This window comes from Pseudochaenichthys georgianus, chromosome 8 (assembly GCF_902827115.2).
Source record: "Pseudochaenichthys georgianus chromosome 8, fPseGeo1.2, whole genome shotgun sequence".
NCBI lineage: Eukaryota > Metazoa > Chordata > Actinopteri > Perciformes > Channichthyidae > Pseudochaenichthys > Pseudochaenichthys georgianus.
Genome location: NC_047510.2, coordinates 272724 through 290780, shown reverse-complemented (window position 1 = coordinate 290780; position 18057 = coordinate 272724). Strand labels below are relative to the sequence as shown.

Sequence of the window (18057 nt, the reverse complement as noted above, 5' to 3'; positions counted from 1 at the left end):
GTCAGCACACTCAGCACGGATAGTGCGCGCAACATGATTGCAGCGTCGAGGCAGCTCCCGTTCGAGCATATGCCTTGAGTTGCACAAAGCTCCAACGAACACACACACACACACACACACACACACACACACACACACACACACACACACACACACACACACACACACACTTTGTATTGTATCATTGAATGAGAGAGGTTCCAGGTTGAATTGAGGCGAATATTTGTAATGTTCAGAGGTTGTTGTGTTTAATATTCATGAGAATATTTGTCATTGTTCAAATGATAATAAACATTTGCATAAAGCATATTTGTCCACTCATATGTTGATAAGAATATTAAAAACTTGAAAAATATTCCTCTAAGGTTCATTTAGAACAGATAAAAAATGTGCGATTAATTTGTGATTAATCGCGATTAACTATTTTAATCGACTGACAGCCCTAATACATATACATTTTAGTTTATGATTCAGCCTTGGGTAAGACTTTTATAGTCTATGGCTATGACGCCCATAATGCTTAACGGGAGCAAATGTTAATAGGGGACCCAATTATCCCAGTGGTGGCCGCCGGAGCTAACGGAGCCGCAGGGGGCTAGCTCCAGCCGGCGTCCCGGAGCTAGCCCCCTGCGGCTCCGTTAGGTCCGGGCGGTGGAGTCCGTCGTTATAACTGGAGATCGAGGAATGCAGCGAAACGCAGACTTGGTTCGCCTGCTGTAGTATTAGCTAAATAAATTATGTTGAACAGGGCTTATTAAGCTGAACATCGCCACAATTGTTCTGCTATGTATCGGTACTTCTTTTCTTAATGTGTGAATGACAAGCATTAAGAATAACAAAATATAACTAATTCTCTTGCAGATTGTCTCATTTGATTATGAATGTAACGTTTATATAGGGGAACTACACTGTTAGCAGTAACTTGGTATGCATGTATTTCATGTTAGCTTAGCTTCTTAGCCTGAGCTAGCTCTGTTTACTTCCAGTTCGGAGGCAGCAGGTCCCGCCTCGGCTCCGCCTCTTTGCCCTTATTTGGAGCAGGCGGGAGTTAGACTCTGACGTCGCTGTCAAGCCGTTAGTGGCCGCCTATTAAGGGCTTCTCGGCAACTCTGCAGAATCCTATGGGTGACGTCACGGGCACTACGTCCATTTATATATACAGTCTATGAGGTCACCTAATATGCAAAATAATAGTAATAGTGTGGACTAGGGGTGTTGAAATGAATCGTTTCTACGATGCATCGTGATGCGGACGTGGACGATTCTGCATCGATGCAGGGACAGAACATAATCGATTATAGCATAGTGACGTTGCTTCCTGATCTTCCGGCCGCGGCTGGACAATAACGTTTTTTGAATGAAGTGACAGCGGCACAGCGACTCCAAACACGGAGCAGTCTGCTTTATCCACCAACACCAGCACCACTCCAGAACCAACCGCTGAAGGACCCACTCTGAATCAGTCAGTGTCGCTGCGGCTCAGAGACACACATCGATTTCTGTTTTTGAAAAACACTCGTTGTCGTTATGTCAGGTTTTTGGTGGATTTAATCAAGTCTTGGATTGCAGTGTGAATGTCCTCTTTCTATTTTCAGACGATATATACTTGTGTAAAGTTTGTGAAGGCAGGAGGAAAGCTTCCGCGATCACCACCGTCTCCTCCGTTCCTCCAAAAAGATGCCTGTGTGCTTAGTACCAAGTTGTTATCATACCAGCAATGGGTCTTGCTCGTTCTTTCGCTTCCCGTCTGATGAAAGGACCAGGAGTGGCTGGATCAAGTTAGTTACCTAGCTAGTAGCTAGCACGTTAGTTAGCATTACAGCCTTGTCATTTTTATTAGCCTTAATATGAAGTAACATTAAGTAACCCAACATGTTAAACAGTAAGAGTAGTAGTCATATTTCGTGAACCCTTTGAAGAGTACTGTCACACCGATCATTCTATAATACACCATTTAAGCCCGGGGGAGAAATGCTAACGCTAGCATCAGCGATCGCCGATCTTTTGTATTTCATGCTATCTGCACAAATGGTTGACATTAAACATTAAAAAGACCAGGCAGTTCAGAGAGAATCAAAGGAAGGCAGGCAGCTTTGCATGACATTCTTCTGGACGTGTTTCATTGTGGTGATAGTGAGGGTAGTCAATCGTTTTGTTGACAAGACAGTAGTGACGGCCATCTTGGTGACGTGTGTTGTTCTGCGAGAGCAGAGATGTAGTTCATTCAGCGTTTCACACAAACAAATGTGTTACTTCACAATTTTCCGACACTTTTTTTTTTTTTTACTTGCACAATTATCTTTTAAATTGACAAACATCATATGTGTAATTCGTGGCACAATTCAAACGGGATCGAAAGATAATCTTTCTCTCTCCATTGACTTTAATACATCATTTTTGCGAAATAACTTCCCATGGAGGTCCCCCGGAAGGGGACAGACTTTGTGTTATAGTGGTGCAGTGACGCGTCCTAAAACCCAGAAATAAGCTGCACTCGGATTCCCTCCACAAAAAAGCAATGGGATTTCTCCATAGGATTTTGGAAAATAGCTGGAAATAGCATAAATTCGTTCATGATGGCTCATGTCAGTGATAGTGATGACATCGTTGTGAAATTATTAACCGAGTCATTTTTAAGATTGAGTTCCAATAATAAACTGGAGTGACAAAGGATCAGCTGCATGACCCGCCATCAAGTGCTTCATCCAAAAGGACAGGAGGATGGACTTTGTGTTTCAGTGATTTATCATCAAAGTCATTTTCAATGTGGGCCGCCGTGCCGACTTAATTCATTTGTAATTGTTACTTGGCTGTGGGAGCCCTGTCATGATAGGTGTTTATATAAATGGTGTTGTTTTGTGTGGTAGAGGGTCGCTGTCATTGATGCGTTTTGCACCCTGGGCCGCGTCTATCGTTTTTCCAACCCAGTTTAGATTTAACCACGCCCACTTCCGCATTACGCAAGGATCGACGTAGCTCTACGCGATAGCGTCATAGACTTCATCTTCGGCAGTTTAGCGGTCGCGGTAAAGCAGGATATTGAATAGTTGTTTTTTGTCTTTCCAAAGGATTTGTTGACTGAAAGTAAACGATCCTGTAATCAAAGCCATATCGAAGAGTCCTGAGATTGTATTACTGGTCTTTTATCATCTATAAATAGCCTGTGTGTATTCTCAAATGTCGTTTTCAGGACAAACAAAAGACGTTTTAAATATCTTATCAGAATAGCCTGTGTGTATCCTCAAATGTCGTTTAAAACGTTTTAAATATCTTATCAGCTGGTGTAAGTGCAGAATATTGAATATAACCTTGACTATTACTGTGTACTTCATTTATCTGACAGCATTATTTAATGATACTATTTTATATATATACACACATTCTAAACAGAAGGTCAAAACGTTAATATGTTACATGACAAACAAAAAAACGAAAAAACATTATATATATATATGATGTTTGCTAATGTATCCCTCTTATATCCGTCAGGAATTAATATTAAATGATGAATTAACATTCCTCAGCACTGCATAAGTGTGGTCGTCAGTCATATTGACAAAGAAGCACTATTATATTTTATATTGTATATTATGCGGCGTTTAAAAGGACGGTATTTCGCTTGTCAGATTTCGCGGGTGTGAGGCAGTGATGTAACCAGGTTGATGCTGTGACGTAACGCCGTGTCGATGCTTGCGTAATGCGGAAGTGGGATCTAAACTGGGTTGGAAAAACGATAGACGCCCCCGGGCCGCTGTTTTGATATTCCGCTGAAGTATACGCTGAGACGTAAAAACTCTTTTTTTCGAGGGAAGGGGGGGGGGGGGGGGGCCTAGGTAGAAAAGTCACGGCTCGCCACTGCTGTGTGGAGAGTATGAAGAATGTTTTTATAACAAAACAAATGGATTCAGGGAAAGCATATTTGCATAAGCAGTAACATCAGCTAGTCATTGAACAATCCCTTTTGCAGATTTGAATCACACCATTCACTTTTCCACAAGCTAAGGTGTCACATCACCAGACAGCATCAGTGTGGGCATCAGTGAATGCATCACAGTGCAAAGGCACGTTTGCCAATCAATGTTCATTGTTGTGATGCTGCACAGTGTCTGATAAATGCTGACCACCGACCCAGTGGGGCGGATGTTCTTCAAAATGTAACAATTTATTGAATTCTTATGCCCCTTTTGATATTTCCATTTAATAATTGAGCCATTTGCCATAAAAATGTAGTGTTTCGAGTGGAAATATCTTGATATTGATAGATGCAATTCAACTACAGTGATAAATCACAAAGCATGCATAAATAGGATGAATTATTTGAATTGCAAATACTGGACAGCCCCAGTATTTGATCCATGATGTTAAGATTATGACTGTGATTTACAAGTCTTTTTGTAAAGCATATTTAAAAATCATACTTTATGACAGTTTGGCAAATTCTGCCATGGACAAAAGGGACAATTCATATTTGTGTCATGCCATAAATGATGTTAAATGTCGGGGCGTTGCATCTCATCTGATCAGCTGTCTGACAGTGATGTATCGTAGTCTGTTTTCAAGCAGCCTGGTTGTCATGCAGTATTTTGCACACCGCCTGTTTGAGTGTTGGATGTAGGTCTGATTATACATGTTGCTTTGTTGTAGATAGGATACTTTCTTGAAGAAGGTTCAAACCAAAGGGACAAAACCCAACATCAATGGGGTTTTAATTTTAAGCTGATAAAAGGTAACATATCACTAAATACAGAAGCTGCAACATTGAAGAGATAAAACTGAGAGTGACATGTTTGAGTGAAGGACTCCTTAATGACTTCATTAGCCTTCATTGAGTGGAAGCATTGAGCTTGTCTCAGCTAATCACAGCTGTTGGGTCACAGTGCAGCACACGTACATCCTCTCAACGGCACACAGAGACTCCTCCTGACACCTTGACACTTTGAATAGACACTGCACACCAGTCAGCTAAGTAAAGAAACATCAATAGGTGAAGGGGGAGGGGAAAAATCAGCAACAAGCAAACCAAATCCAGTCAGCAGTTTGTTTCAGGACCCACATCTGAGCAGAACAAATGGAACCCAGGAGTCATTCCCAGACATCAAGAGTGACCAGAGGGAGCGGTCGATAACCGCTGAATTGGAACCCCATTACTGCACATTGATTTGACCTGACAAGAAAGAACGGAGCTGATTCTGATAGTGACTGTTCCCACTCTGCTGAATGTAAGACTGAAGGAGATAGTAATGCAGGCGTTGAAATGGTATAATTGATTGTAGTTGTGTGTGGTCCACTTCCTGATGCTCACAGCCTTTACAAAGTGAAAGATTAAGAGCAACGTGTCTTTAGAACGTCCCTGTTGCTCTGGATAACCCACAAGCCTTCTTGTTGGTGCTTCTTTCTACACATGACATAGCACACACACAAAGTAGGCCATAAGATCTTTGGATCATCCAGAGAATCGGAGCTTCCATCCACTCTGTACTATGATACAAACTATTCTTATGGAGAGCGTTATTGTAGATGTATTTTGTTGCGTCTAAAAATGTTCCACACCAACAGACATGGTTTGCAAGAATACATGAGGAAAGATGTGTTTCTGCTGACAGTGTGTGTTGGGAAGCACTCATCTCTCGACACCAGGGGTGTCCAAATGCGGCCCACGGACCATTTTGAATCGGCCCTTAGCTAATTCAAAAAGTATAATAACTTAAGTATAATAAACTTCTGCTTGTCTTATATTGTACTTCTTAAATATATATGTTCAAAAATATTACACAGTATTCATGTATTAATAAGCCCAAGAATAGTTTAAATAATTTTCCAACTTATAACTGAACTTAAGAGGCATTATACCTCACCTCTGGGGAGTGGCCCAGCCCTTCGTATATTTTTCTGTACAGTATGTGGCCCTCGGTGAAAAAAGTTTGGACCCCTCTGCTCTACACTGATTGGTCAGAGAAAAAAACCCACCGTTCCAGCCGACCTCTATGGACAGAATGGACCACATTCAAATATTCAAGGTTCGTTTGTCATTATGTTACACAGGATGCAGGTAGAGTCCGGAGTAGATTCATTCACAGACATTTCTAAACATACATGTGTTGACACTGTTCTTCTCACCCTTTGCTACACAGTATCTGGTCCTTGGTTCTATAGTCAAAACTTTTAGCCAAAAAACTGCTAGCATATTGATTCAAGGTTCAGTTTGGGTTTTTAGTCACCAGAGGTTGGATACATTGTAATACATTCTGTCATACCATGACTTCAATCCAACACTCCCACTAAGGTAAGTGAGAGTGTGGTCATTGGCATTGTTTGACCATTGCTATCTTGCGGCAGCAGAAAGCCACTTCACCACTGACCAACCAAAAGGTTCCTAACCGAGTGAAATGACCCGGAGGTACCCAGGTGGCAGCCATGATTAGAGATCCTCGGATTCTCTATATCATAGGAAAGGAGCTTCAACAATTATGCCATGACTTGCCAGAGTGCTGAACTTTCGACACGCAAAAGACGAACAATATTAACGTTACTTTTTTACTGTAAAACAATCAAATCAAGTCTACATTTAATGGTGTTTTGTATGGGGTTTATTTTCTAAACATGTTTGAATGGTGACATACTCAGTGATAGATGTAAAGGCCTAAGGTTGTACATATATTGCATTGAATTGTATTTATATAAAATATGTTTGTACAATCATAGCCTAATTATTGGGATTAAATTGGATTAATGTGTTTTGACCGCAGGGTGAGGGCGAGCAACCATTACGTTTCACTTTCATATTTTTATTTCAAATTGACCATTGTTAAAGAAGAATATATTTTACACTGTTTATCACGTTTATAAAGCCTGCATAAATCAACAAAATAAGAGCACTCGGCAAAGTATCTAGGTGGTTTATATTACTCCACTGTACTGAACAATTGTAGTTTCCACACGGCAGACGCATCATGAATACGTCAGATAGTGTCAGTTTAGTTGTCTTGCTAGCTATCCGGATGAATTCTCCTATCATCTATCCTTCACTCCATGACGCTTCACCGAGAGGTTAAAGGAATGGTCCACTCATTAGATAATTAATCAAAACTTCAGTATTTAGTGAAACGTTATGTTTAAACCATACCCTGAAGAAATCAGCCATATTCCCCGGTAAATAATGATTTTATAGCTCTTTTTTATCAAGACCTGTATATTCCGTCTGGCCGCCGCCATGTTTGCCATTTTCAGTAGTCACGTGATGGTCATGACGTCATCCATGCGTTCACTTTGTCAACACACGGAAACATGGTGGAGTATTTCAGTTCGGACTCGTCAGCAGAGGAACAAGTTTTGACCAATGTGAAGAGATTGGATGGGGGAATTCAGCCATACATATCAGTATGACAATACGACACCCTCTGTCCTAAGTCCCTCACATCGTACAAGGAAAAACTTCCAAAGAAAACCCACAGTTTAAAGGGAACATGGGAGAAACCTCAGGGAGAGCAGCAGAGGAGGGATCCCTCTCCCAGGACGGACAGACGTGCAATAGATGCCGTGTGTAATTGAAAAGATAATACATTTGCAACATAGGCAGTCCAAATGTTTGGAAATGCATGTGTGTATAATAGGAAGATGATATAAGATACTATATGTATGCATGTAGTACCACCCTTGCTAGCGATTCCCTCTCTAGTTTAGCATACTCAGCTTCGTTGTCCCTGGCCATAGAATCACGATTTTATGGGGCCGGAAAAAACTGGGGTAAAATACACACTCGCCGGTACTACGCTATATGGAAAGGCCACCAAAAACTGGCCTGGCCTGGACGTTAAAACGGGGCTAGCCGCTGCAATGGAAATGCGCTATAACATACCTTATTCTTACTCCGAGCACTACTTCTGCTCCTCCGTCGCTTCACACTTGCAGAGGGCGATTTCTCTACTGGCCGAACTGGTGTCCTGGTCGATGATGACACCAGAAAGACCGATGGTACTGCATCTCCATTGAGTAATGGTTGTTCCATAAATCCCATGTTATGTTTTATCATACTCTCAGAGTAGTCGTCCGGAAATATGAAATGTTCGCTGCATACATGAGCCTGTAAATCTCTCGGTTCGGGCCGGCCACATTTCGCTAGCCACTGCCTCCGAATGTACTTCTTACGCTTACCTTTTGGCAACAGATGGAACCGAGCATTCCGTGGATTGTTCCTATCAGAATTGTGGCAATATTTTGCGATACAGTGAGGCATATTTGAATAGAGAAACTACAGTAAATAACATGGAGATCAACGTGTCTTCGAAAACCAAACGCATGGTTTACGTCACGTCCGGAAAATGGCGGTGCCCACAGTGTTGATGTTATTTCGGTATATAATCAGTTTAAAATCACTGATAATGTCATCGGATTAAAAAAAAAAAGAGAGAGAGACTGGCAGAGACTGGTCTGTTTTATCGGATGATAATTATTTAAAAATGAGTGTCATGAGCATACCATTCCTTTAAGGAAAAATGGAAAAGACAAAAGGAGCAGATTTTTTGAAATTTCGATCCCAACCCTGGTCTAAACTCAATGGCAGAATTATTTTCCTACTATGAAACTTATCTCAGACATAATAGCGGCTTTAAGCACACAAATGCCTTGTGAGAAACTAACAGACCAAAGAGTCACTAACTGAGGACATTTCAATATATTTATTATTTTTCAGGAGTTATCTTATGTTGGACACTTAAGAGCAACTTTTAACCCGAGTTTGTTTTTTGATTACAATCGCAGATCGGTCTTATTTCAATTTAATTTTATTAATCTCTGGTTAAGCTAGATTTTTGTCTTGCCTCTATTAGCAACATTTTTTAAACCAATCATGTACTGAGATGTTTCCCTCAACCTGTTATATCTAATTTTGCATGCAATAATAACCTTTGATGAACATGGGAGTAACAAAAGGACACGTGTACATCATTCTAATGTGTCCCAGATAAGGCTGTGACAGACGCTGAGGCCCGGTGACTGAACCAGGCCACGTTGTTTCCTCTGTCACTGCAGAACTGATGTGGGTTGCCACCAGAGGCCTGAATTCCACAGGACAGGAGTGGAGAAAATAAACTGTCAGAGTACATCCAGTCACACCTGCCACCGTGTCACCGCCGGGTCACTTTCACAATGCAATTCAAGTCAAGGACACCAAGCCAAATTCACAAAATTATGTAAATATTTGATAACTTTGAGGCTGTGACCAATAAACCACTGTCCATAATTTAGATTTACAGTGAACGAATTGTACCAAGAAAAGTATACCAAACCTCTGTAATGAAGCATACAAAGATGGATAGGTGGATATAATTAGTTTCAGATCTAACAAATAAAAAAGCTGAATTATGAGGCAAGAAGCAGGGGGTTACGTATTGTGACCCAAGTATATAAGCACAGACGGAGCCCTCTATTGGACTCTATGGGTACTACTCTCTATCATGCTTTCACCTACTGAGTTACGTAAACGTAGCCGGCCAATCAGGGCGAGCCTACCTGAATGCGCGTGCAGGCGCAGGTGGCTACGCCCTCCGCCCGCTATCCTACGCACTCTTCAGTGAGTGGCCTAGGAAAGACAGGGCCCCCAGGTAGAGGGCTCCGCCTGTGCTTATATGACTAGGGTTACAATATGTAACCCCCCGTTATATCTCACACAGGCCCGATGTATAAACACCCTGTCGTCCAACAACATTGACCCACCACACCGTCCCTGACCGGCCTTTGGTTAACATCCACTGCATCCCCACTTCCTCTCATCCGGTTGTAACCGTGGAGAAGTCGGGGCCTGAACGTACTCCTTAGACTCTTAGGAGTAAAGGAGGGGTTCGGTCTGAGTGTCGCCCCGCTACGGTCACCCCGGATCAAAAGGCAGCTTGGGTACACCGACAGAGTGGTCAGCTCGGAAACTCTTTTGGCCGAAGTCAAGGCAAGTAGCAATGCTGTCTTCCATGACAGTGCTTTCAGGGAGGAGAGCTCCAGAGGCTCAAATGGTTCTGTGACCAGAGCCTCGAGCACCAACGGCAGGTCCCACTGTGGGGCGGAGGCGTGCACTACTGGGCGCTGCCTCCTGACCCCCTGCAAAAACCGCGCCATAAGTGGCTGACTGAAGGCTGACCTGCCTCCAAATCCCTCATGGCAGGACGAAATGGCTGCTGCATACACCTTAATTGTGGAATGAGCCAGCCCCCTGTCCACCAGTATCTGTAAGTAGGTAAGAATAGGGCCCAGCGTGCATGACAGAGGCTCTATTCTCCGTTCCTCACACCATCGCCGGAATCCCGCCCACTTTGGCCTGTAACAGGCTGTGGTGGATTCTGCTCCTGCTGCTTGGATAGTCTGAATAACGTTGTCAGACAGCCCCACCTGTCTCAGCCTGTCCCTCTCAGGAGCCAAGCCTGGAGAGGTTGGCCCAGAGTGGGTAACGCCCCTATGCCCCTGCTTCCTAAGACAGCGCCCCCCAGACCTGAGGAATAGCCCAGGGTTGGCCCACCATCATCTGTGTTACCCCGCGTACCACGGCGCCAGGCGGTGATCTGGGGCCACCAGGATGACTGACAGCTGCTCCCGCCTCACCCTCTCCAGAAGGGGGTGGGATAAGGTGCAGCGGTGGAAAGGCGTAAAGCCGCTTTCTTGGCCATGCTCGTGTGCAAATGTGGATTGTCCCACCGGGCCAGGGAGAACCACAGGGCACAGTGGCTGTTGCGCCGATTGGCGAACAGGTCCACCTCTGCCCTTCCGAACTGAGTCCAGACCTGCTTCACCACCTCCGGGTGAAGCCTCCACTCATCTGGCAGGGGTCCGCCTCTTGACATGAGGTTGGCCCCCTGTTCTCCAGTCCCGGGATGTGCAGGGCCCTTAGAGACAACACAATCTGTGAAACCCACAACCACAGGTTTTCTGCACTGTGGTGCAGTTTTCGCTCCTCACGAGCACATGTTTGCCCTGTATTAAGGGTTTGAAGTGCTGTAGGACCAGCATCACTGCTTGCAGCTCCAGGAGGTTGCTGTGCCGAGCAGGGGCGTCGCCTGGACCTGAAAACCCCACTTTTGCACCAAAGGAGTCAGCTCAAAGTACCTTTCCTCATTACTTAAAGGTCCCCTATAATACTGTTTTTCATTACTTTATTATGGTTCTCAGATATATATACAAAACATGTCTCTGAAGTGTTTGGCTCTAAACACCAAACAGATCCCATAATCCCCTCTGTTTCAGCCCTGTTTCAAAAGTGCTGATTCTCTGTCTGTTACTAGATGACAATAAGGAGCCACGCCCCTCTGAGAGATATTTGGTTAAAAATAACACAATAGTCGCTTTCACACCAAGTACTTTTCCCAGGAATAGTTCCCGGAACTTTTCCCAGGAATAGTTCCTGGTTTTTTTTGTTCCGGAACTATCTAGTAAATCACGTTCACACCGGAATATGTCCCTGAGGGAGGATTAGGCAAATGAAGCCGCTGACGTCACTTCGTCTTCTTCTGCTTTGGGTTTACTGGCAGGCCGCAAACAACTTCACGGCGTATACTGCGACCCGAAGTCCCCGGCCGGAAGTTCCCGGAGTTGGGGACTGGCTTCAGTAGAACCTGCTGAGAGTCTTCCTAGCAACATTTCGTCATCACTCCACCGCTCCCATGTTAGTTTCTCTCCGTTGGTGCGCGGGGCTAATGCTAATGCCAGCAAATACAATGGCGGCTTCACAAAACTTTTCCGAGTTTTACGGGGCGTGGTTTGCAATTCACCCAGCCAATCAGAAATGGGAACCTTTTCCCCCCAGGAAAATACCACCTCTCTAGCAGGGACTGCAAAGGGGAGAAAAGGTTCCCGGAAAAAAAGATATTTTTTTAACGCAACATCCCAGGAACTATCGGAACTATTTCTGGGAAAAGTACTTGGTGTGAAAGCGACTATTGTGTTATTTTTAACCAAATATCTCTCAGAGGGGCGTGGGGAGTGGCTCCTTATTTTCATCTAGTAAGCGCCTAGAGGCGCCTAAAGCGCCTAATGGTGCTCTATGAGGAGATTCAGGTGATAAAGTGGGGGGGGTTACCTTGGTTGCTGATTGGCTAATGGTTACACAAGCCAAAACATCGTTATGACATCATCAAGTGGCCAAAATCTGATCAGCTGATTTTCAGACAGGTTTTTATATAAATGGATCAGGACAAAAAGAGAGCAAATCTTTTTTCCTGAAACTTTCAGAATCTCTTTACACAGAGGGGACACATGTTTATTTTTAAAAGACGTGAAAAAGTGGATTTTGCAAAATAGGTGACCTAGCTAGTTCATAACATGCCACATTTGTCATTATACTGACAGACAAACTATTGGATTTAACTCCATACTTCTGGGTTTTCTATACCTGTATATCATACAGGAAGCTCAAAGTGTGGCTTGTTTTTATATCCCCAGAAAGAAACAATTTAGCTATCGCTCTCCATCAGTCCTGCCCAGTCTGCAGTTCCTCGTAGTACCAGTCCATTTTCTTTACAGTCTTTAACCCCATCTCTAACTCTGCCCTGCTGTTCTAATCTGGAAAAGGGTGCGCTGCATTTCAGATTTTTACTGATTGCTAAAAACCATCCATTACACACATATCATTTTAAACAAGTCACCTGTTAAAAATATATAAATAGACACAGCTGTGTTGTCTCTAGATCAGTGGTTCTCAACTGGTCAGGCCTCGGGACCCACTTTTTCTTTTGTCAATAAATCGCGACCCGAATTTTGAACCACTCAAATCTATTCAACAGAAAATCATGCTGTAATATACACTTCTACTTCAAGTGAAGTACAGTGCATATATCCCTTATATCCCTTCACAGAACTCAAGAATGCTTTTAAATAAGGTTTAATGAGATGATGGAATCAAAGCTGAACTGTATAACATAATAAGGAACACGTGCTGAAAACCCACCCAGAAGGGGGATTTTTTAAAATACTAACATATAAACTACACATTCTCGTACACTCTGAGAAGAAAATAAATACATCCATTACTACCCGACATATTAATAATATTTAATGCCATTGTTTGTTTCTCACTTTGTTCTGAAGCTGAACTCGCTGCTCCACACAGAGAGAAGAGCAAAGAGGAGAGAGTCTGTGTGAATGACTTTAAATTGTGGGTAGGGGAGATAGCCCCCATTGTTCTGTGACCCGTCAATCATCAAACCGGGGGTCATATTTCATCATGTGTTCATTTGTATCTGAAGTTGTACCCATGGATGTATAAAGAATAGTTCTACCGTAGTTACTCTCCGTGGGGACTTCCGGCAACAATCTTGATTCTGATCAAAGACTAAACATAACCGTCTTGCCTACGTTTTTCAAATTCAAAGGTTGATCATAAAACCACTGCAGGACCCCCTCTGATCCATCGTGTCAGAGGGGAGCCAGAGCATGGGCAGATTTTGAACAAAAGACCCAACATTGACCTGATGGTTCTGTCTAGTCAAATCATCTAGTGCCAAAAGCTAATCTGAAAATGAAAAGAAAGAGAAAAGGAAAAGAACAGTGATTGCACTTGGTTTCGACTTCCTGTTGGATCAGTGCTGGCAGAGCACTGTGGGGTTCATGCTCCGTGTATCTCTGTTCAAATGTTTCAGAGCACATGAATGAACCACATCAACTGAAATGACAAGTAATCTGCTTTATTACCTTCGTAAACACCATTTATGTCTTTATACTATTGATAGAGTTCATCCTAGAATCATAATGTTTCCCAGTGTGCTTTTACACTTACATTTAAAGAAGTGAATAAGTTAAATATAGCAGAAATACACTCTGTACTCACACTATACATTTTGTCCACCTGAATGAATGTGTCAGGTCCATACTCAACTCATGATGCTTATAATCACTTCTTCTTTCTTTACAGGATGTCTATATGAGAAACACATCAGGTTCAGTCCAGCTCAGGGATGTGATGCATGGAGTGCTGATGATGCAGGATGACATCGCCACAACTGTTCAATAAACCAGCGTCATGTCAGTCAGCATGACTCATGATCACTCCTCCTGGTTACTTTTATTAAGTCAGTATGAATCAGAAACAAGGCTGAACTGCAGGGAAACAATCGACTAAAGTACACGTGTCAAAGCTTTCCCCGTACATCTTGTTACGAGTCATCGTTATTACTCATATACTGTATACCTGCAGCCAAACAGACTAGCAACATCTATTCATACCATGTCTTTCAGTTTGAGTGACGGATTATGCAACTGCATGGCAGACATTGAGTTTTTCAAGCAATGCCTTCATATCATTCAGAAATAAGAACAGACGACCATGAATAATTTCCCTTGCCCAAGCCAATCACCTTCTACCAGGCAGAGAAACGCACATGTTATTAACACTGTAATAAGGTAACTCGCAAATTAAACCTCTTTATAAAGTACTCCATCTATGATGAGTTTACCAATCAGTTGTTACACTGTTACACTGTTACAGCATCAAATACAAGCCCCAGACTTATATAGTGTCCACTGGTGGAAGATGTATTCAGATGATTTACTTTTTTTAAATGTAGCGGAGTAGAAGTGTAAACTAGCATAAAATACTCAAGTAAAGTTCATGTTAGGGGTGTAACGGTTCACAGAGTTCACGGTTCGGCACGTACCTCGGTTTGGGGTTCACGGTTTGGTACGGTTCGGTACAACCAGAAAAAGCAAAAAAAAGGCCCAAATGTATAATTCCAGGTTTGTTGTTATTTATTTTTGAACAGTAGTGCAAGTTTCAGCAAGTTTTGAATAATTAACTGTATTACACAGTACACTAGCACAAACAATACCACACACACTCAGATGGCCGTATTATCTATAATGGCTGATGTCAAATGATGGTTCAATAAGCTGTAAAACTAAAAAGAATGTCTTGAAAATATTACAAAATAAATAATAAAAAGTGTTCCAAGGGTGCATAGCCGTTGAAATATGTCAAAAGCTTCCATTATTTATTTTGGTCTCTCGGCTTTCATGTCTCTTGGCTTATTAAAAACAGCGGGGATCAGCTGTTGAACTGCTGTTGTCTTTTGCCGGGCTCCGGTGATTGGCAAATCTGGGTGATGCCTTCTGATGTGATTTAGCATGTTCGGCGTGTGTTGTCATTAGCATACCGCACCGCTGTCTAACAACGCCGGGACACCGTCCTCGTCCGATCCACCACTCGCACTCCATCGTTATTATAGTCCACAGGGAACCCGAAATGTTCCCACACAGCTGATTTAAAAGAAGCAGGTGGGTTCTAGCATAGATATATATAAACACTAGATGACTCACCCGCGCTGCTGGCCAATGGAGACCAACGTCGCCACATGGCGGCCATCTTGCCACAGGCAGCTCGCTCATTCATAACATTATGTCTATGGTGCACTATTGAAATAACCGTAGATTGCTCCATTTTCAAACGGTTTGGTTTGTTATAAACATCAAAGATGTAGTTATGATACTGCATACTTATAATTATAATCGTGAACTTTTTTTTTCAACATGTCTTGTTGTCTCCTGTATCATAGCCGCCATGCTAATAACGTTTATAATAAACCAAACCGTTTGTAAATCAAGATGTCAGCGAGTTAAGAGTATTTTTGTGCAGATCACTCACCTCACAACAGCTGTAGCAGTAGCTGTTGACTGTGGCAAGATGGCCGCCGGTGAGCTACGCTGGTGACTCCTGTCACTACCCGATCTGCAGCCCTGCCAGATCTGCAGTGCGCATGTGCGAGATGGTCCGCCATATTGGACAACTCCGTACGGCAACCCAAGTAGGACACTTGACACAGTGACTTTTAGCAAAGCACAAAAATAAAACTCGAGAGAGAAGAGTTATTGTTAATACAACGTGGCTTCACTATTATTTAACAACTCTTTTTATGGGGTTCTTTTATTTGGGGTTAAGTACATTGTCAGAATAAGTGAGAAATGGATTTAACTTCTGTTAGACAGCTATCATACTGAATAAATATTGACTGTGAATGTATGCAATATGTATGGAATTCATAATTTATCTAATTACATTAACTGTGAATGTCCTTCATTTTATTTCAAATAAAATAAAATAACAAAAGATTTGTGTATAGATATTTGAGATGTTTATGACTCGCGCATGCACGAGGCAAATCGGGCAGCCGTCTAGACGTCTAATGTCCTATTTGAGTTGCTGTATATAGTTGTCAAATATGGCGGACCATCTCGCACATGCGCAGTGCAGATCGGGCAGGGCTGCAGATCGGGTAGTGACAACTCCGCCTTGAGCCATCTAGTATTTATATCTATGGGTTCTAGCTCCTGTGTGTTGTCTGAAATCGCCATACTAACTTTTCTTCTTCTTGTATTTTGTTCGTTTTGCTGTGTTTTCTTCTTCTTCTTCATTTGTTGTTTAAGGGCGGCTGGCAAACAGCTTTTAGGCGCAATACCGCCTCCTGGATTATATATAGTGTAGTGGATACTGCCTGTAAAAAAAAAAGGCGTATTCGTCGTGTGACTGCATGCACCGAACTGTGATGTCCGAACCATGACGTCCGAACCATGACGTCCGAACCGTGACGGTACGGGACAAATACCTGTACCTCAATATGTTACTTAAGTAAAGTACTTAAATAGTAAATGTACTATCGTTACTTCCCACCTGTGATTGTACAAACTAAAAATCAGTGTCTGGTATTCCTAAATATCAAAGGTCAACAAGTCATTATTGTGCATATCCCATACACTAATTTTCTCACTCTATACAAGGATCAGTAACCCCCCCCCCCCACACACACACACACACACGCACGCACGCACACACACACACTGTCTCCCTGACCCACGCCTACCTGGTCTTAATGGTGGGGTTCATCCTGAGGGGAAACATTCCCAGGTCGACGTCGTTGCAGTCCGGATTAAACTCTAAGGCTCCGGATACGTAAATCAGAAAGTAGTCCCAGAGCTCGGGTAACTTCTTGGAGGAGAGAATCATGAGGGAAGCTTCAGGGCAGGATGTGTGTGTGGGAAAGATGGCTGGCACAAGTGGAGTGTCATCGAGAGAGTGTCACCCAGCGCCCTGCAGCTCGCCTTTAAATCCTGCCCCAACAGTCCACTCAGCACCTACATTTAGCTGACTGACTCCTCCCCTCAGGGCCATAGCAGGGACCAAATCACCCCCCCACCCCTCTCCAAACTGCCCCACTCACCCACGGCCAAGGCAATCACATCTGTTTCTTTTGATTTGGAAAACTTTGATACTGATTTCCTGGAAGATGATTAATTGTATGCTGCTTTATGAACAAAAAAAATAACCCTTAAATTAAAACTGCAATCAACTTAGTGATGACTCCACTGCAGAGGTGTAAAGCTGTAACAGTGAGCCAGTGCTACAAAGCAGAACTATTAGAGGCTGTAACAGGCTGCTTTATACTGCCGGTGGCTTCCTTCACGGGACAGTATTGAGTCTGTTGAAGGCACAAAGAATGCGGAATGGAAAAATAAGTTTTGCTTTTCTCCTGTAGAGGATGAACCTTCAGTTGGGCTATTTGTCACGTACCAGTAAATGAGCGACAGTCCATCGAAGCGCTCAAGCTCCCTCCCCCGCTGCTTCAGCAGAGACATGGTCCCGGTGTGTCCAGGTGTGTCCCGGTGAGTTCCGGTGTGTGTCCCGGTGTGAGTTCCGGTGTGTGTCCCGGTGTGTCCGGGTGTTCAGCTTCCACAGGAGAAACCAGTGTCCCGGTCCCTGGAACGCATCCCTCTGCCCGCCTGCCTCTGCTGAGCGCGTACATGTGTCAGCACTCCTCAGATCAGTGAGCTCGTGCGGTAACTGGACGCTGCCCTGTCGGCACTACACGTGAGCTTTTCCTGCTGACCGACCTTTATCCTTCTGTTTATCAAACTGTCACCATGTGTAATATGGAATGCCGTTTAAGCCAAAATGAAATACATAAATAATTAAATAAATACATACATACATATATATATATATATATATATGCCTATGAAGTAAATAAATAAGGTTATGAAATACATTCTGAAATAAATAAATAAGTCAATAAATGTATATAAATGTTCATTTAAATA

At 43.0% G+C, this 18057-nt stretch overlaps 1 protein-coding gene across 1 annotated transcript in view; it reads right to left on the bottom strand.

Moving 5' to 3' along the window:
- LOC117451042 (syntaxin-binding protein 4) overlaps window positions 1–17597 on the bottom strand; it is a 197426-nt gene extending 179829 nt beyond the window's left edge. The window contains exon 1 of the mRNA XM_034089121.1: window positions 17531–17597. Within this exon, the coding sequence (XP_033945012.1) occupies window positions 17531–17595 (65 nt within the window). The 5' untranslated portion in view covers window positions 17596–17597. The remainder of the gene's footprint in view (window positions 1–17530) is intronic.
- Window positions 17598–18057: the final 460 nt, after the last annotated feature.